The sequence below is a fragment of the Gorilla gorilla genome, chromosome 1 (assembly GCF_029281585.2).
Source record: "Gorilla gorilla gorilla isolate KB3781 chromosome 1, NHGRI_mGorGor1-v2.1_pri, whole genome shotgun sequence".
Classification (NCBI taxonomy): domain Eukaryota; kingdom Metazoa; phylum Chordata; class Mammalia; order Primates; family Hominidae; genus Gorilla; species Gorilla gorilla.
Window position 1 is genome coordinate 132,363,314 of NC_073224.2, and position 21,144 is coordinate 132,384,457.

The 21,144-nt window shown below is 35.5% G+C and overlaps 1 protein-coding gene across 3 annotated transcripts in view; it reads left to right on the forward strand.

The window, feature by feature from the left end:
* Positions 1–21,144, forward strand: part of VAV3 (vav guanine nucleotide exchange factor 3) — a 388,694-nt gene that overhangs the window by 330,757 nt on the left and 36,793 nt on the right. For all 3 annotated transcript variants that reach the window (XM_019039089.3, XM_019039034.4, XM_055376632.1), the window contains 2 exons: positions 11,494–11,559; positions 19,146–19,180. In XM_019039089.3, coding sequence (XP_018894634.2) covers positions 11,494–11,559; positions 19,146–19,180 — 101 coding nt within the window. The remainder of the gene's footprint in view (positions 1–11,493; positions 11,560–19,145; positions 19,181–21,144) is intronic.

Consider the following 21,144-nt stretch of genomic DNA (forward strand, 5'->3'; position numbering starts at 1 on the left):
GTTAACGAATATCCAAATATTCCACAGGGAGAGTTTTGTAAGCTAATTGGAACCAAAAGGCAATTATAAGCAGTAGAACTGTAATCAGTGCCAAAAGTAATATATATTTTTATCCACAATGAAAGTTAAATAACTTAGAAAATAGTTGTGATACTTCACGCTTACTAATCATGCATCTACATGATCTTTATTCTAAGAAGTGAAAATGTTTTTACGCACATTCCGATTAATTCACAAGATCTTCATAAAGAGGGTAAATGGAAAATCAGGTTACCTTCATTTAGAACTGTGACTTTAAAGGGCCAAATTTATGACCTGTTTATAAAATTGCAGTTGTAGAGTTAAAACTAGAGTCCTTTTCAGACTTTTGGTCCCCTACTTTAGTTCTGTATATTAGACCATTGTACTTTGTTTTAGGAGAGTCATTTAATTTTCTAACACCTCTAAGAAAAACACACTTTTAAAGGCAGTTTTGTTCTTTTTTGGTAGAAAAAATAGTAAACAAAACATCACTTTATGTATAACTTTTTGTGTAACAGGAAGAGTCACACAGAAAATAAAAAGTCAGAAAGTAAGTTGAGCTTAGAGAGAACTTGGAGGTTCTCAGGAGGAAGGAAGCATTTCTAGTCATGCTGATTTCAGAGGCAACGAACCTGGGGGCTGGTGGGCTCTTGACTTGGCCAGGGGCAACCAGGTGCTGGATTCCCTGCTACCATCCTCTCAGCCATCCAGACACAATGGTGATGAATGTTCTGTAAGCTGGCCCTTGTCTTAGCTTACCTTGTCAATAATTTTTACTACCCACAGGACTGCTGTGTTTGGTCTTCAAACAGTCCAGATGACTCGCTTTTTTTACAGATATTTTTTCTTCATTTTAAGCTGAATAGAAAAATGAAGGGCTGATTAGGGGGATCTTTTTCACAGGAGACCTGTTTTCTCAAACCTCCAACCATTGATGTATATGTTACCCTCTTCCTGGTTTCCCTTTCACCCCCGTTCTGTCAGCTAAATCCTTCCTTATCATCAAGGTACAATACTGGGTTGCCTTTTCTGACGTGTTCTCAGAACCAAAAAGGCTTCTATCATAACACCCATCATACTGTGTCCTAAGGGTCTTTTTATCCTTCTTCCTGCCTGGTTAGAGCACTCCAGAAATATAAAAGCTATGGGTTTCATTACTTTATCTCAGTTCCTAGAATAAAATAGGCATTCAGTCCATAGGTCTGGAATGAATAAGCCTATTCAGAGTTGTGATCTCCATAAGGTGTTATTTACAAGTTTTAAAAGGAATTGTTTATTAAATTATGCTTTATGATGTCATTTGAAAGACCATTAAAGTATTTTTTCATCTGTCAGATTTAAATGTGCCTTTTTTCTCTCAGAATAATTTTAAAACTACTTAACATTGTTTCCTCAAATTTCTCATCTATAAAATGAGATTTTAATTCTTAAATGACTCATGGAGTGTTGTAAGACTCATAGGAAGTAAACTTGAAAAGAGATTGAAAAGGAGAAAAAAGTGTATTTGGGTATAATGATTAATGATTTCGAAAGACATGCTTTATTTTCCAGAAACGGAAAAATGATAATCAGGTATTTTTTGTTTCTGGTTTTGTTTTTAGGTTTCCTCTTCCCCATATTTAATGTGAAGAGTCCCACTGGCACATATGGTCTCATAGAAGACTATTCTGCCTTCCCAATTCTCATACCCAGTTTTTGAAATTTCTTTAATCAGAGATTAAACTTTTACCTCATAATTAGACATAAAAATGCAAATGATAAATTCTGAAGAGATTGGTTGATTTAAATAATCATCAGGGTAAAAATCATGAGCCCTTTTCTCAGAGCAGGTTTGATTGAGGAAGACCCAGGATACCTCACAGAGAGTGATGGAGATGGGGAAGGAAAGAGAGAGATAGGGGTTTACAGAAAACAAACGCTGCCTAGGGAATGTGACTGAGAACATAAGTGATCTGTGCAATAACGCACAACCCAGAAACCCTCTGAGCCTGGAGAAGAGAGGTGCAGCTGAGTGGAGTTAGTAGATCTTTCCCTCCAGCACCTCTCCCTGAAACTTCAGAAGTCAGTCACTTTAAAGGATTCTTTTCCTTTGCTCTAGATTAAAAGGAGACTTCTAATCCTTTCTAGACCACACAACAATATTAGCTCCAGTAGAATTTTCTAAAGCTGTGTATTTTTCTTCCTGATCTAAAATTCAAGTGTTAGTCTGCATCATCATCAGAGGCAAAGAAGAACATTACAGAAATGTAAGAAAGAATCAGATCTCCTTTGTTAAGAAAACTGATTCCGGACACCAAAAGACTCATTGCTTTGGGTTATAAACCAGAGAGTAAACATTTCTTGGAACTGGTAAGTGTTTTTCCCCTTCAGATTCCTATCCAAGGGCATTTCTTCATGATGTCTCAAACTCAGATTTTATCATGGCAATGATCCTTTTAAGGCAGTGTTGGAGCTTGTTTTCCCAGTGTCCCGCTGTTCATCTTGGCTTTTCTTCTAAACCGCCTCTTACCACTGATGTATTAACCCCATCCCTTGAGTAAAATCAGTAGAAGCCAAGGCAGAATTGAAACTGTGGCCATGGGGATAAAAAGCTATGTGAAAGTGTAGAGGCTCAGTCGGCATTAGTATGTCCTGTAATCATGAGACCTTGATTTTGACAGGTATTTGCCTGTAAATACTGAGTTAAATCAGAGTCCCTAATTACAGGAAAGGAGAAAAAGGCAGTGTGTGACTGCACTAGAACAAGGGAGGCCTTGGGAGAGATGATTATAGAAGATAATAGGCATTAGTAAAGGCCTGTAAGAAACATTTTCCCTGGGTGATTGTCAACTGGCTTTGATTAAATAGATCATAAACTGAATTTGCAGGAATGTTTCCAAGTTTACAGACTGTATTATGGGAATTGGCAGGCCTCCTGACAAAGTGGGTGAGGTCCTAATTGTTAATTCTCAAAATGGGCATTTTTGGTTAACAATTCTTGTATTTTTCCAATACTTGGTACAGTGCAATGTAGGTTATAATGTACTTAGAGAAGGACACTGCCATCTAAGTAGAAGTTCAGACAATGAAGTATTATCTCTTTTTTTTCCTGCAGGGTAAGGGAGTAACATTATGGGAGAAAGTTCTGAGAAATTCTGTTGTGGTCCTTTTTCTTCCATTATTTTATTACTATGTAAGCTACATTCTGCCATAATGACTAAAAGTTTGTGTCAATCACAGAATACTTTCAGTGGGCCATGAATTTGGAATTCCATCTGACGTGATTATTGATTTAATAGTGCAAGTGGTTTCAGTAAAGTATGCATGTGCACATGCCCTTAAGAATTGTGGCCAAATAATTTATCAAATTATAACATATATTGAATTTTAATTATTCATGATAATTTGAATTCCTGAAGAATGAATTAAAGAATGCAATTTCTAACAAATCAAACTTTATGTGCTTCGGAAAATAGACCGCTTCACACTGAGTTAAAAACGTCACTAAGAAGCTGAAATGTCCTTGTCTTCTGTAAATAAATGCTATCAGATTAAATTACTGGCCTGGCACAGTGGCTTATGCCTGTAATCCCAACACTTTGGGAGGCTGGGGCCAGTGGATGATTTGAGGTCAGGAGTTTGAAACCAGCCTGGCCAACATGGTGAAACCCCATCTCTACTAAAAATACAAAGATTAGCCGGGCGTGGTGGTATGTGCCTGTAATCCCAGCTACTCGGGAGACTGAGGCAGAAGAATTACTTGAGCCCGGGAGGCGGAGGTTGCAGTGAGCAGAGATCCAGAGATCGCGCCATTGCACTCCAGCCTGGGCAGCAGAGTGAGATGCCGTCCCAAAAAGAAAAAAAAAAAAAAAGATTAAATTACTGACACACATCATCCCTAATTAAGAATTTGTGGATCAAATATTTTTTGACCAACCATGACTGAGTGGAGTACTGTGGGGGCATTGCAAAAGTGCTTATATAATATAAGCAAAGAACATTGGTGGTAGCCGAGACGTTGGAAATCCTTAGGTCTTGCTCTGTGTTTCACAGGTGAGGATAATGAAACCAAGAAGCGTTGAATGACCTATTCAAGATCAGAAGGCCAAAAATAAAACCCAGGCTCCCAACTCCCTAATCCTATCAAATTATCACCTCACAGGTTTTTTCCTGATCAAAAATATCACAAAAATCTATGAAAATAACCAAAGCAAAAGTGAATTAAGGAAATGGCATTGTCTGAATGAGATCCTTGAAGATTGTGTCCACGTCTATTCATTTTTAATTCCTTAGTATGTAACACAGTGCCTTGTGCATATTAGGAAGTCAATAAACTTTTCTTTAAAGCACTACTTTTGCTCTTAGTAGAAAAGTAACATTCTTTAAAAATATCTCATGCTGCCATGAGCATTTAGTGTTTATGGTGCTATGACTCAGAATATTTTCTTTGTAATTAGTTATGATTAAAATTGCCAAGGATAGAAAAACATTCATTTGTTGTCTGCCAGTATTAGAAAAGCAAATTTCTTTGGACCTTTGTTAAGCCTGGATTGGTTTTGGGTTATATGGCTTCTCACCAAGATATGGTAGAACCTGATTCTTTCCAGATTTTGTATTGAGTAACAACGTGGGTTTTGGCTTACCTACATGTAGACTGGTTTTTGTTGCCGAATTTTTTTTTTCTATCATTAAAGGTATTCTCTTGTTTCTTTCACACACACACACACACACACACACACACACACACAGTCATACGACTATAATTTAGGATTGTATCATGTACATCCCACCCAGTGAGACTTTGGAGAAAAAGCATTAAGACACCCATGATCAGAGGATTCCCTTTCTTGCTGCAGAAACACAGGGACCTCACCAAATACATTTTTGAATAACAGGAGAAACACTTGGTGAAGTCTCATTCCAGTGTTGTATTCATCTCAGATCTACTAAGTGTAGATGTACAGCTTATGGCTTTTAGTGGGTTTTTTTTTCTCAGTATACATTTCACAACTTTTAATTTTTAAGGGTTTTTGACACTTCCATCTGCCAAAATTTCAGAGATGTAGTAAACACAATTTCGTGTGAATTGGAAAAACCATCAACTATAATTGAAGCCTTTGTCATGTATTTTGATGACTCGATGTAATTATAAACCCATACAAACTGAAGGTAAATTTAATTTCAGAGATCCTAGACCAAGGTACGAGTTTCTTAGACTTATTCAGAATTCTAAGCCAATGACAGCCACTTTACAAGAGAACTATGCCAGAGATAGGGACATTTTGTACTGTCTTTTGAACAACCTCATGAACTTTCACTGTTTATACATTGGACAAAAGTTAAGGATCATATCCCCTTTTGACTAAGAAATAACAAAAATGCATAGCTTATGGTTTTGTTCTTTTGTATGTGTGCATGAGTATTTTGGAATTAATGGTAGTGGCCATCATATAACCATATGCAGTTATGCTTGGCAAGTTTTCAAAGTGTTCACTGATAGAAAATGCATATCTTACTCATCATATAGGAAGCAATTAACAATGAAAGAATATGTGTACTGCCAAGAAAGCACTTGAGTAAAGGAATGGACTGTCAGGAATATAATAGTTCCTGTTCAGGTGAAAGTGATATGAGAGTCTATGTTCCTTGCGGCTTAGCAAGTTTACTGAAATATAAAGAGAGTGGTAGGATTGTACATAGTATTAGACATTTCTATTTTAATAACACATGAATGGGCCAAATAAAAAGGGAAAACTTAGAAATGAAGTAAGTGATTGACGATAATCAAGAAGCAATATTGTGGATAAAATAAAACAAGTATTTAGCATTTGCAAAGTACTTTCATGCATATTAATTCTTTGATCCTTGTAACAACCTAGTGAGGCATGTGTGGCAGATCTTGTCATCATCCCTGTTTTACCACTGAGACTTGCAAAAGGTTGCACATCTTTTTATAGCAGAGCTAGAAATAGAACAAGCTCTTCAGATGACACATCCTATGATACTGCCTTTGTGTGTTTTCCAAGAACTATCCCTTATGTATATGTAACTGATGATGGTTACAATATGGCTGCAGCTGTGATTAAAAATCTCTCCTTACCAAAGGCTAGTTTCTGACTCGGTCTTTTCCTGATCACCTCCTCTTTGCTGGTTTTTTTCTTTTATTGCATGTCCTCACAAACTTCATCAGAATAATGCCAAAAATAGTGTGTTCATCTTTCCGTCCATCCTTCCTTCCTTCCATCTGCCCATCCAATCCATAAACTAATTTGTGTGTACAGTGTATTCACCTATATTCCCATTATTCATGGCCATGCTGTACATCTTCTTTCCCCAAACACTCAACCTGCGTATTTCTGACAGCGGGAAGTGACTGGGCAGGGTGACAGTCGCTCTGACCATTACCCATGTGTGATAAATTGCTTAGTAATCTCCACAGCACCATCGTGCATACATTGAGAGTGTTTAGGGCATTGTAACTTGGGAGAATTTCCAATCGTTCATAAATAACCATTAATCTGTCCCTTTTACATTCAGCTTTCCACATCTGTTTCAAATTGTTCAGTGCTATTCCAGGAGTGCATTAAAGCTCCAATCCAGGTAGTATTAAGGGGATAAATGAGCCACAGGGAAGAGACACTGTATTTTTCTCAAAGCAGTTCTTTCTCCTTTTTACAGAGTTAGGAGCCAAGCAATTTACAATTAAGATTTTCAGAAGATATGCTTTGTCATTTTAAGCCATCCTTGTCTGTGGGTTTAAAAATGAGGTTTTAGCTCTAGCATCCTGGCATACCTTAATGTATTTCTCTGTACAGGTAGATTGTGAATATCATTTCTACCAGCAAACCTGAAGTAGTTTTAATTCATTATGATTCAGTGTGGATTCTTATTGAAGAAAAATGAAGAATAGTTAAAACCTAAGATCAGTTAGAAATAAATAAGTGCCTGAGTATGCATTTATGTTTGTGATGTTCGGGAATGTCAGAAGAAGTTGTCAATAATTTTAGTTTGATACATTTTCTACAGGAAAAAAATTGCTTTTCAGGAAAAAGGCATTGTTATTTTATGAATTATAATTTAATATTATGTTGCTTTATGTCTGCTCCAGATAATTGAATGAAAATTATACAGGTGCATTTTTTTCTTACCATATAGTACCCATAAGATATTTTCTCATGTGCTTTCCAAAGAATGTATTTTCATAAGAATGACCCAACCTGTACTGTTAGATTTACAAAAGTCTCATCACATAGTACAGAGATGCCCTGCAGAATAAATGCATATAAAGATAGCACCGTATGGTATATCATATGACACCTAAGTATGAGAGAGGAATGTTTTCAAGTTGACCTTGAAGATGTTCAGGGACTTACAGAACAAATACGAGGCAGGAGGATAACTAAAAGATGATTCCCTGTCTTTGGCATTTGTAATACTCATAAAAGGGATGACAAGCTGATTATCTGACCCAGAATAAAATGCCCACAGAGTAATGTAAAGAAGAAGGAAATTCAGTTGCATGTCTCTCACCAAGGTTAGTAAAAACCTCATATCATCACATAAAGTGCACTAAATCATTGGATATGAAGTTGGTCTATTTCATAGTTACAGTCTGCAATTTCATCCATGCATAGGGGATTGACAGCTGCTCCACCCATTAGTATTAATGAATTACCAACGTACATCCCACACACATCCACCAAGAAACCAAAGAAAGCCCTCCTACACACTACTTTGTTTTGAATTCTCCAAATGTTTTAGGATAGCTATCTTTTTAATAAGTAGAAGTTATTATATAGCTAAAGCTGATAAGACTAGGAATTTGTAAGTAATTGTAACTTTATTCATACGTTAAAATAGGTTAAATTATCTCTCACCTCTCTGTCATCTAAGGAATGCCTATGACCATTTAAGAAATGGGACCTGAACTGCTAGGGCATTTTATTAAAGAAAAAACAATTCAGAATGACATTGGCAGCCTGTTTAGTGAAATTTTTTCCCTCCTGAAGGACCTCCAAGAGTGTCCTTTAAAAGAGGTGAAAAAGAACAAAATGAGTTTTGATATGATGACCATGTGTACTTGTTTACCCAGAACAGTTCAATTTATACCATTTGTTCTGGCATAGTTATTAGTCACTACCCATTTACTCTCAAAATGGAAAATTATATGTTCATCTAGTTTTAGAGCATTTCTTATACAACCACGGTCTCTTCCTCTACCCCTCTAGTATGATTTCAGTTCCCATTTATGTCTTTTGTGTGGAACACCTGTTTCTACAAAGGAAGAAAGAAACAACCATGCCAGTCCATACACTTTCATCAGCTAAAAAATTCATCTCTTTTTCCTACTCTTTTATTCTTTGAGTTCTCATCCTCTTTTCTCTGCTTTGTGACATTGCACTCCCCAACACTGTCCTTATAGAATATGTCAGGGACAGGTCAAAGAATGTCACTATATGAATATTTTCCTATAGAAACAGTCAGCTTAATCCTTTTCAGTGCTTGTCTGTGTGAACAAAAAAAAAGTGACATATAGTCATGAGTTACTTAATGACAGTGATACATACTAATAAATGCATCATTGTGTAAATGTTATGGAGTGTAGTTATACAAACCTAGATAGTGTAGCCTACTACACACCTAGGCTACGTGTATAGCCCCTTGCTGCCAGGCTACAAACCTGTATCGCATGTTACTGCACTGAATATTGTAGGTAGTTATAACATTTGTGTATCTAAACATAGAAAAAGTACAGTAAAAGTATGGTATTATAATCTTATGGGAGCATCATCATTATAAAGTTAGTCATTGACTGAAATGTCATCATGTGGCACATGGCTTTATTTTATTCTGTTTAATGAAGAGGAATTTAGGGCCGTGCTCCTCATTGACAGGAAACTATCAGATTGAGTTATATCTCCCCTTAGAAACATTTATTAAGGGCCCACTCTGTGTCTGACATCTTGTTATACAAAAATGACTGAGAGATTATCCCTTATGCCAAGGAACTCACAGTCTATTAATAGAGAAGACCATGTTGAACAATAATTACATATACTACTAGGAGTGAATACTACTAAAGCACTACTACTTCATGTATCACCAAGGGTATGGAAAGGTGCGCATGGGATTCAATCTGGGATCTGCTCCTTGGGGAAGAGATGACAGAGTAGGTAATGTGTGAACTGAGTTTTGGAGGAGGAACAGAATGAAGGTATCAATTTACATGAGGGGCTCTGCATCAGGTTTGCTCTGAGAAAGTAGATAGCATTACATTGGCCAACATACACTGTCACACAATATCACTTATTCTCCTGTACACTGCATTCTATAGATTAAAGCCTTTTGTTGTTGTTCTGAAGAAGAGTGGAAGTTGACAGTTTACTATTTATAATAGCCATAATTTTCCAATTTGTTGATACACCTTCAAATATACTTTGGAAAGACCATTACAGAGCTCTCTCTTTGGCCTTTCCTCTGCAAAATAGACTTATTTCCTTTATGTACTCTCAAAGGTCTTGTTTGTTTTTTAAAGCATTCTTATTCTTTTCTCTTCTGAGCTTAATCAGTGTATGGTTCCCACCACACTCCTTTATATTTTGCACTCAGGTAGCATTGTAGTGGGTTTATATATAAAGGTCTGGCTAGTGGTATAGTCCCAAATACCATACTTATTTACTTGTATCTCACTGCCTGCTGAAAATAAACCATTATAGAGCACTTGATAAACACAGCTGAATGAAACGAACAGTTCATCCAACCTTGTAGTTACTGCTACCATCCCTCCCAGGTCTCTGATTCCTCTCTCTCCTGATCGTTTCTTTCTGCCTTGTTGTTTCACTAATTTCTGTAAATTCTGTCTTCTATCTTCTCTCTACATTTTTTCCAAGTGATGCAGCCTTGCTCCAATTTTGATTCCTCTCTAAGTCATCTAAGTCTGTGTTGTATGGATGGATTCTCTAGTCACCTCCTACCTCCATTCTTCATACTTTTTCCAGTCTTTAACTCAGAAACAGATCATCTTCTCTTCCCATATCTAATCCACTGGCCAGTTCAGCAGACTTAGTTAAATAGTGTCTTCAGCATGTGTTTCTCTCCCTCCAATTCCTTTCCTTACCATGGGATCAGTTTCCTTGTGATATTCTCAACTCCAAAAGTGAGACCCATCTAGGAGCCATATTCCACATTGGTGCAAGTTTAAGTCTTCTAAAACATACAACACCTTTAAAGAAATGCCATCACCAATGATAGAATTCAGCTATCACTGTCAAATTGTTTCCTAACTACTTTTTATATTTAAGTCCCACTGTCTTTCTTCATGAGTCTCTATTATGCTTGTACAGAGAGGCAGTGCAGAGCCCTGAAGTTAGAACATCTGAGTTTGATTTATGGCTCTGAACTTGTTAGCTCTGTGACCATGGGCAGATTATTTACTTTCTCTGTGTCTCATTTTCCTCATCTGTAATGTGGGGATAGTAATTGGACCTACCATAAAAGATCATAGCAAGGATTAAATAAAACACTCAGAGCGGTGTCTAGCACATATTAAGGATTCAATAAGTATTAGTATTTTTGCAGTTTAATGATAAAAACCACAATTACTTTTGCACCAACCTAATAGAGTCCTATTCTCCAAAATCTTATGGCCTTCTTCTGTTAATAAGTATCCTATTTCTTTTTCTTAAATCTGAAAATCATCCAAAACTTACATTTCACTGTTTTCTATTTTCACATCTTGAAATCTCATCTTGCTAGAAAGACATTCTCATGTCTTCTTTTAGACCGGTGGTATCCATTTATATGGAATTCATAATTATATGCCTTCACAAAATTCATATGATCTGCTTATGCCAATGAATATAAAGGTGAAAGATAGAAACTGCTGTTATCTCTCTATCGTAGGTGTCCCCAACCCCCAGACTGTGGCCTGTTAGGAACTGAGCCACACAGCAGGAGGTGAGCTGCCAATGAGCAAGCGTTACTACCTGAGTTCCCCCTCCTGTCAAATCAGTGGCGGCATTAGATTCTCATAGGAGCGCAGACTTGACTGTGAACTGCGCATGTGAGGGATCTAGGTTGCACTTCCTTTATGAGAGTCTAATGCCTGAGGTGGAACAGTTTCCTCACGAAACCACCTGCCACGCCCCCAGCACCCACCTCACCTCACCCCACATCCCTGGGGCCAAAAACGTTGGTGTCCACTGTGCTATAGGATTGAGAGATATAAAGCTAACAAAATTGAAGGGTAGATTGAAAAATAAACTTGAATTATTTTATGATCATGACCTGAAACCACATGTAAAGTTGAACAACCAAGAAAACTATCTCTGCTTTTGCTTCCTTTTCTGATCCACAGTAAGTTAATGCTCAGGACTGGATGTAACACATAAGGAATTCTAAGGACCCTAAGTAACAGTGCTATGTATGGGGCATCATGGGGTTATCATTTGTGGTAAATTTGTTCTCAACACTGGCATTTTTTTTTTTCCTTAGGGCAGAAATTTAGCATCTGGAGAGGTTGGATTTTTTCCAAGTGATGCAGTCAAGCCTTGCCCATGTGTAAGTATTAGTATCTTAATTTTCTCTTGCTTCATTTTGTTTTTGATCCTGTGATTAATTGTGCAAAAATCTACAAAGGATGCTGGCCAGGTCAGTTATTAATTTTATTAATATTTTCTGGAAGAATCATTATTTTCAACATCATTATAGTTCTATTGTCAGAATGTTTTTTAATATTAAGAAAATATATAGAAGAGGCAAATTTTACTTAGTAGAATTTATATAACTAAGTAGTCTAAAAGGTTTTAGAAGAAATAAACCACAGCTACAAATTAGACGCATTGTACAAGTTTCCCCTTTCCCACTGAACTGAGAATGGTACGGTCTGCCTCCAGTCACTTGGGTTACAGGGCGATATTACACTTCAGCTGATGTCTTTGAAAGCTTGCTAGAAAATGAAAAGTCCACAAATTTTTCAATCAAATGTCTAAATATATTTTCTATACTTTAGTGTGACATTACTTTTTATATAATGTCATAATGGAATTTTCTGAAAATATAAAACACAGATAAACGGAGAATAAATGAACATTTACTCAATTAATATTACGGGTGAATGTAACCTAAAATGTACTCCCTGGTGTGTTATGATACTGATAAATTTCTGTTTAGGGTAACATGATTTTAGTATCATAATATGGTATTATGGGTGACGTTTTCCACACAACTTTTTAATTTATTGACTCCAAAGTAAATGAAATTTCTTTACTAATACGATGGAGATGATTGCCTGAAGGGGAAAAACTCTCCTTAATCTATCGTTCTTGCTATATTTCAGTTACTGAATTTCCAAACTGGACATTCTTTTTACTGTTAGAAACATGAGAATCTGCCATCCTTGGCTCTAGAATGTGCCCTATAGGATAATTTACTCCACTCATTCAAGCTTAATTACTTTCAAAATCAAAGAGAATAGAAAAGCGTCTGTTACTCTGTTGGTTCTGTGTTCTAATATCACATTTGTTTAACTTTTATTTTAGGTTTAGGGGTACATGTGCAGGTTTATTATTTGGGTAAATTGCATGTCATGGGGGTTTGGTGTACAGATTCTTGTGTCACTCAGTTTCTAAGCATAGTACCTGATAGGTAGTGTTTAGATCCTCACCCTCCTCCTACCTTCCACCCTCAAGGAGGCCCCTGGAATCTGTTGTTCCCTTCTCATGTCCATGTATACTCAATTTTAACTTTCACTTATAAATGAGAACATGTGTTACTTGCTTTTCCGTTCCTGTGTTAGTTCACTTATGATAATGGCCTCCAGCTCCACCCATGCTGCTGCAAAGGGCATGATCTTGTTTCTTTTTATGTCTGTATAGTATTCCATGGTGTATATGTACCATATTTTCTTTATCCTGAAACATATGGGCATTTAGATTGATTCCATGTTTGTGAATATTGCTGGGATGAACATAAGCATGCATACGTTTATTTGTAGAACAATTTATATTTCTTTGGGTATATACCCAGTAATGGGATTGCTGGCTCAAAAGATAATTCTGCTTTAAGTTCCTTGAGAAATTGTCACACTGCTTTCCACAAAGGCTGAATTACTTTACATTCCCACCAGCAGTGTATAAGCATTCCCTTTTCTCTGCAACCTTGTCAGCATCTGTTATTTTTTTACTTTTTAATAAAAGCCATTCTTACTGATGTGACATGGTATCTCATTGTGGTTTCAATTTGTATTTCTTTAATGATTAGTAAAATTGAGCGTTTTTTCAAATGCTTTTTAGCCAAGTATATGTATGTCTTCTTTCCAAAAGTGTCTGTTCATGTTATTTGCCCACTTTTTAATGGAGTTGTTTTTTGGCTTGTTCATTTATTTACATTTTTTATAGATGCTGGATATTAGACCTTTGTCAGATGCATAGTTTACAAATATTTTCTCCCATTCTGTACGTTGCCTGTTTACTCTCTTGATAGTTTCTTTTGCTGTGCAGAAGCCCTTTAGTTTAATTAGGTCCCATTTGTCAATTTTTGTTTTGTTGCAGTTGCTTTTGGCATCTTAGTCATTAAATCTTTGCTGGGTCCTATGTCAAGAATGGTATTTCCTAGGTTATCCTTCAGGGGTTTTATAGCTTTAGGATTTACATTTGTCTTCAATCCATCTCGAGCTGATTTTTGTATATCATATAAGGAAGGGGTTCACCTTCAGTCCTGCATATGGCTAGCCAGTTATCCCAGCACCATTTATCAAATGTTTAGCTGCCACTTACAAGTGAGAACGTGTTATTTGCTTTTCCTTTCCTGTGTTAGTTCACGTATGATAATGGCCTGCAGCTCCATCCATGTTGCTGCAAGGGACATAATCTTGTTTCTCCCCTTTACTGAACAGGGAATCTTATCCCCATTGCCTGTTTTTGTCAGCTTTGTCAAAGATCAGATGGTTAGGTGTGTGGCATTATTTCTGGGCTCTCTATTCTGTTTCATTGGTCTATAATGTTACATATTTTTTGTCTTATATTACATTACAGTCTTGAAAGATTATTGAAGTTTGATACCACTCTTATTTAATTAGATAAGCTAAAATGATTCTCTATCTAGTTTTTGGACTTTGTATGAACAAGATTCAGGCTTCCTATCTGTAAAGTAGTGATGTATATCTGTAGGCAGGTGGCAGGATATTATACATTCTAACATTAAGAAGTTTGGGAACCTAAAGACATCAAATCAAGAATATTAAGCACTGAATGTACCATGTACTGTTTTCTGTTTACATCCTCTTGAATAAGGCATAAAAATGAGCACTTAAAGTTTTGTTTTAGGGATAGTCTGGCACAAAGTAGGCATTTAATAAATTACTGTTGAATGAATAAACAAAGGAGTGAAAAAGCAAATGCAAGTCCCTAGCTGTATATAGAACATTACCAATGGTAGATACTAATTAAATCAGCCTGTAGAATCATATTGAATGATATTTGCTGACCCAAGAAGTGGCTAGAAGGAGAAATATGTTCAGAAATTTTAAGATGACAGAGAAGTAGAGTAACTTATAATTGTAAGCAAGACTACTAAATATGGTTGTTTTATATTAGTAGCTACTTTAAATTTTACTGCTTAATGAAATTATAGATTAATTTTTTAATTATAGGGCAAGTTAAGTGAAGATAAATAGAGGGGAATTTGAAGAGGAGAGGATAGTTTGAGGGAGTTTGGAAAATGGTATTGCTTTTGATTCTGGGATATATTGTTTATCCGGGGTCCATGAGTAGTGCTGAATGTTCTGTTCTGGGCTTAAAATTTATTTTCCTGCATTTGCTACATCCATCTCCTCAAAAGTTCTGATATAGGCAGGTAGAAACCTAGAACTGAGGAAAACACAGGCGGTTCATAAATGGGTCAACTTCGTTTCTAGCAATATGCCAACTAGAGACAAAGCCTGGAACTGCAGCACAATGCAAACTTGGGTATATCCCTGATTCCAGGAGCCCTTGGTGGATGAACTAGGAGAAAACCCATCCCACTGATGATGATATGCCTACTTTGGTATTGGTTCAGGATTGGAAAGAAAAAAGGAAAGCAGTCTCCCCTGAGAATTTCTAATCTTAAATCCAAAACCATCCAGATGAAGGGCTGGAATTCATACCAGCTCTACTACCTAAATAATTCTAAGCTAGAAGTGTAGTTTAAAATTATTCCAGATTATTCCACTGCACTCCAGTCTGGATGACAGAGCGAGACTCCATCTCAAATAAAAAATAAAAATTAAAAAAATTATTCCACATTGATTATTCTCCCAATGAAAATTCAAATGCTCTCTGGATTGGAGTCTCTTTGCACACATTCCTCAAAGGATTTTTAACATAAAGTTCTAGGGAACATACATTCACAATTTGGAATTATTAAATCAATCCAGAAACAAACCACCTTATGCCAAGATCAGCAGAAACAATAAAATATATAATTAAATCCACAAATATAGCAGATATTTGAATTTTAGATACTAAATTCAAAATTTTATACTTAACATGGTTTAAGAAATTAAAGAGAACAAAAATCTAAGAGGAAAGGAAGACACTAATTGGGTATATATGAAAATGATTCAGGTATAGTAATTGAAATAAAAGCCTTAATGGACATATTACATGGCATATCAGACACAGTTGTGTAGGAAATTGGAGGAGAAATCTGAAGAAATTGCTCAAAGAGCAGTTAAGAGAGATTAAGAAGTTAAAAATAAAACAGAAAATGGAGTGATGAGATACAAATACATTTAATAGAAGGAGAGAATAGAGATAATTGTAGAAAAGCAATATTCAAATAAACAATGCCTGAGAACTTTCCAGATTCTATAATAAAACTAATCTTCAGAGTCAAGAAGCATATATTAAAATTAATCAACACCTGGATGCATTGTAAATGAAACCAGAAGACATTAAAGACAAAATATTAAAACTGAGAGAAAAGACAGATTATCTATAAAAGGTTGATTATTAGACCCAGCTAACAACAGCAGTAATAGAAGCAACAAGAGTTTCCACTTCTGGTAACTGTTGAATAGCTCCTGTTGGACCAATACTCCCACACATAACTATAACTTGTGGACAAAATATCAAAACAAAACTATCTGAAGGCACTGCCCAGGAGAAGATTGACACTTGGAAAAAGGAATGGCACTAGGATGAGTTTCTTTGTTTTATGGCTAGCTCAAAGGCAGGCACTGGATTGTACCATGCAGGGTAGCTAAAATTCAGATAGAAACCTTATGGTATTTCTGGCTTAAAGAACCAGATTATGGAGTGAGTTTAAAGCAGTCTCAGCAGCTGGAAAAGGAGGTAGGAAGTCTTAAAAAGAGTCAGAGAGAGGAAACCTCAAATTCTGTGTATAAACTTTAAAGAAAGCCAGGTTCTTTTTAGGAACATAAGAAAATACAGAGCCTCTACAGTTTATCATTCCTTCAAATTGTCCAAGATACAATATAAAATTACTCAGTATGCAAAGGAGCAGGAAAATGTGAACCATACTTAACAGAAAAGAGAATGAAGGGAGATCAACCCTGTGATTTCATGTATGATGACTTAGGAAAAGATTTTAAAAGCAGCTATTATCATGGTGCTCAAGGACACAAAGGAAAACATGTTCATAATGAATGAACAGAAAACCTCAAAAGAGAAATAGGAACTACAAAAGAACCAAGTAGAGATTGTACAGTGTGAAACTACAATGTCTGAATTAATATCTGAAACAATAAGAATATGTTAAAAGTTGTGAGAGAAAATTATCCTCTTAGAAATTTCTCAAAAAAAGGATGAAATAGTGATAGTTTATTCAAACAAACGCAAAGTTCACTTCTAAGTGTGCCATCTAGCTTCATAAGGTATACTTCAGGAAGAAGCACACATAAATAGACACATATATATTTATTTATATATATATATAGACCCATATAAATATTTCTGTATGTATGTGTGTATATATATATATATATATATAATTTTGTACAGATACTATATTCTAAATAAAATGTTTTTTAAAAACTACATGTTCATAGCAGAAGTTTAGCAGTGTTAATAGACTATGATGCTGGGAGAAAATGGCATTAGAGAAAAATGGTAACCGTATACTCAAAGATGAAAAAGTTCCCAAAAGGAAATTAACTGTAATCTTAAATATGAAGTACCTGTCCAGACAAGGACCCATAGTACACAGAAGAAAGTGCAGAGGGCCTATGACTGATGGAAAAGGATAGGACCCCACCTGAGTAATATGGATCATGGCTGGGAAGGTAGTCCTGGATCTTCACATGTCAGAATGCACCCACTGAAGAGAGAAAAGCTCTAGTGGGACACCAGGGTGGAACAGCCTCAGTTACCTGTTCTGTTTTAGAATCTTCTGTCACTGTTTCCTTTTTTGGATCTCCAGCCTTTTTAACAGCCAAAGGAGTCCACAGCCAGAATATTTTGAAATTCTTTACTCTCCTCCTTCCTGTCTCCTTTTTTTTTGTTTGTTTGTTTGTTTTTTTTTTTGGTTCTCTACGGAAAGCTTGGTTTAAGAATAAATATATACATTATACTTTTAAAGAACAGAGGGAGAGGGAAAGAGGAAATATTTTTCGCATCAGATTTCAGAAGCCATGTATATCTTATCATCAAAGGGCAAACTATTGAAGATCAGTTTATTTGTGAAAGCAAAGTTATGTAAGAAACTATTTGAATGATTAGAATGGGTATAATTTACCTTCAACATTAATTGCTGTTTATTAGGATTTTACAAAGTTGTGATTTTAAAAATGTAATCCATAGGATAAAAATATTTGAATATTAATAATCAAAGAAATGTTCTGACTAGAAAGATGATTTTTGATACAGTTTGAGTATTCCTCATTTGAAAATCTGACATCTGAAGTGCTCTAAAGTCCAAACTTTTAAGCACTGACATGACGCTCAGAGGAAATGCTCATCAGAGCACGTATGATTTTAGATTTTTGGATTAGGGATGTGGAATGTAATTCAAATATTCTAATTTTTTAAAATCCAAAATGTGAAACACCTCTAGTCCCAAGGATTGCAGATAAGGGATGCTCAACCTGTAGATAACTCTTAACCTGGAAGGGCAAAATAGTAACAGCACATTATGAAGACCAGCATGGCTAGAGACATGTTCACATTGGCTAGTTCTCTGAAATACTATAGTTTTTACTGTTCCAAATGAGGGAACAGTATTTTCAATCACCAAATATAAAAATCCCATTAATAGCATGGAATGCATATATCAGATATTTGGACATGAAACAAACAAAATTCGTAGGAATTTTTAAAGTAACCCTCTCTATAGAATGTACTTTATTTCTTATTTTTAACATTAATATACCTGCTTTGTCTTTGTTCATTTTCTATTTGACCATCAGCAGCTACAAGTTTTCTTTCTTTGTTTGAATAGCAAATGCAATATTTTTCCTTGTGCGAAGGTCTATGTGAAAAAAATGGAAAAATAAGTATTTTCCATGCCTTTTTTCTGAATAAAAGGTTCTTAGTTGATAGATTTTTAAATCAGAATTTAGAATTTATTACAAAATAAGAGTCTATATCCAGTGTATATTGTTTATTTTGCGTGTTTTCCCAATGTCTTGGAAAAGTAAAGAGCTATTTGGTTTTCTTAATAATGTTTTCACTTTAATTTTCTTTGATAAGATTAAATTGCCTTGATAATAAATAATAAAATATTAAAAATATTAAATACCCACATCCAGTGTATATTTTTTATTTTGCATGTTTTTCCAAGGTCTTGGAAAAGTAAAGTGCTATTCGGTTTTCTTAATAACGTTTTCACTTTAGTTTTCTTTGGTAGGATTAAATTGCCTTGATAATAAATATTAAAAGTTTCCAGTTCATGTTCGCCTGCTATCTCTCCTCTTAGAGTTACAGTGGCAGTAAAATGAATGAAAGAATGAATTAAAGTGAAATGAATTATTTTCTACTTATCTGACAGATACTATGATTCACTCTGTATAAAATTACCGATGGATAGTTCCAGGACTGTGCTACTTAGGGTTTTATAGAGCTGAGTCAGCTGAACTGAATTAATGATTGATTTCTAAAAGCTTCCCTTAAGTGAACTTAATCTGTTTTTGCTTTTTTATATCCTAGGTGCCCAAACCAGTAGATTATTCTTGCCAACCCTGGTAAGTATTAAAAATGTTTATGTAGCTAGGTTGAAATACCATACCCTTAGCTCCAGGATGCCTTAAATGTGGGGGTAGTAAACCATATTCCATTTCCATTTGTCTCGGCTAAAGGTGTTTTCAGATGTAACAAAACACCATAATGAATTCATGTATTGCTGACCTTTCCATATCTTTATCTGCGAGGGAGGTGTGTATGCATGCATGAGTGCCCAGTGCCCTTGACTGATAATTTAAACTTTATACCAGCCACAGAAAGGAATGGAACATACGCATATGTATCTTATATTTTACAGATTTAATAAAGCAGAGAGAAAAATATGATTTCATTGTCTAAAAACTAAAAATTAGCTCAAAAAGGACAGTAGTAGTGTTTTTTTTATTTTTTATAGTTTTAGAGATGGGGTCTTGCTCTGTCGCCCAGGATGGAGTGCAGCGATGCCATCATAACCCATTGCAGCCTTGAACTCCTGGGCTGAAGTGATCCTCCAAAGTGCTGGGATTACAGGTGTGAGCCACTGCTTCTGGTTGACACTAGTAGCTTCTAAAAATAAAATTTACAACATATGAGAGCAACAAAATATAAGGATGGGGCACCCTTACCACTTGGAGGCTGACAGTATCATTAACAAAACCTAGGAAGTGTAATGGATACTAATTATTATTTTCTAGATATCTCCAACTATTAAAAAATATATTTAGGATTTAGTATAGTCATGATGTCATAATAACTAATATATACTGAGTATTTACTATATGCTTTGTACTGTACATGTTTTGTTTTATTTCTTCAACATTTATATAAGAAAAGTGGTGGTGACTGTTGTTATTTTTTATGGGTGAAGAAACAAAGAAACAGAGCATGCAACTAGTGAGTGGTAAAGCCGGAATTCCAAGTTATGCCATCTGTACATTGCTATACTGCCCCCAAAATGCAGAATGTGAGCACATTACTCATTTCTATTTGTTTTCCTGAATTTTGTATTTGACTTCTCTTAAAAAGACTGAATCTATTTTTATTTTATTGGTATTAAAATACATGCATAGAAATGAGATATCAGAATACATATATAAATATAATATCCTTGGAATATATAGTACTAGTTGGGTTTGCATGTTACCATGTGAGTTATCTGATATTTTTTACATGTTCTGATTATTTTCTGTTCTATAACAAAAGCATGGAAAATGCTGAGTTACTTTTCAAAGTGTAGGAATCCATTGTGCAACGTATGGGATTCTCCTCGGGCCCTCCTCCACCTTCCCTCCTCTGGCAGTCACTCTGCCTTCTGTAGTTACTGTCTACCCTTCCTGATATCCCTCCCTGGGCCTCAGCACTGAGCTTGCTGAAGAAATCGTGGCAGGTTTGTGATAGAACTGGGAATGTGCTTCATTTTTACCTGATTGAAGACAATTTGAAGTCATTAGTGTCTGTGGAATTTTAAACTATAGTCCTGAAAGAAATTTAATTTGAGGTCTAGAGCTGATAGCATTGACAATCAAACTGAAAAACATCAGGAACTGTTAAAAATCTTGAAAGTGTGATGATTAGGTTTCTTCTCTTATACCATTTTTCGTGTAACTGGGCATTATAGTTACAAAGGTAATGATTTGAGATATAAAATGCTAATACCTCAAACTGCATGGATTTTATGAAATAAACTTATTAGGTACCTGAGAACCATTCAGGGCACCCGAAGGTAAGTTTTGTACGCTTAGTTTTAAAATGCACCCTTGCCAATATGTAAAATCCTACTGAAAATATGACCAGTTAGAATAATATTATTCTTATAAAAGCAAGATGTTCAGGCAAAGGGAGAGCCTTGAAAATAGGAAGAAATAAAGATGCAGTAGAATGTTAAAATTACTTTTCTTTTTTTCTTGAGCAACCTGGACAATCTATTTAAACTAAGCAGGCAGTTTGATGTGAAATGTCTTCTGCTAGGGAACAAAATGATCAACTC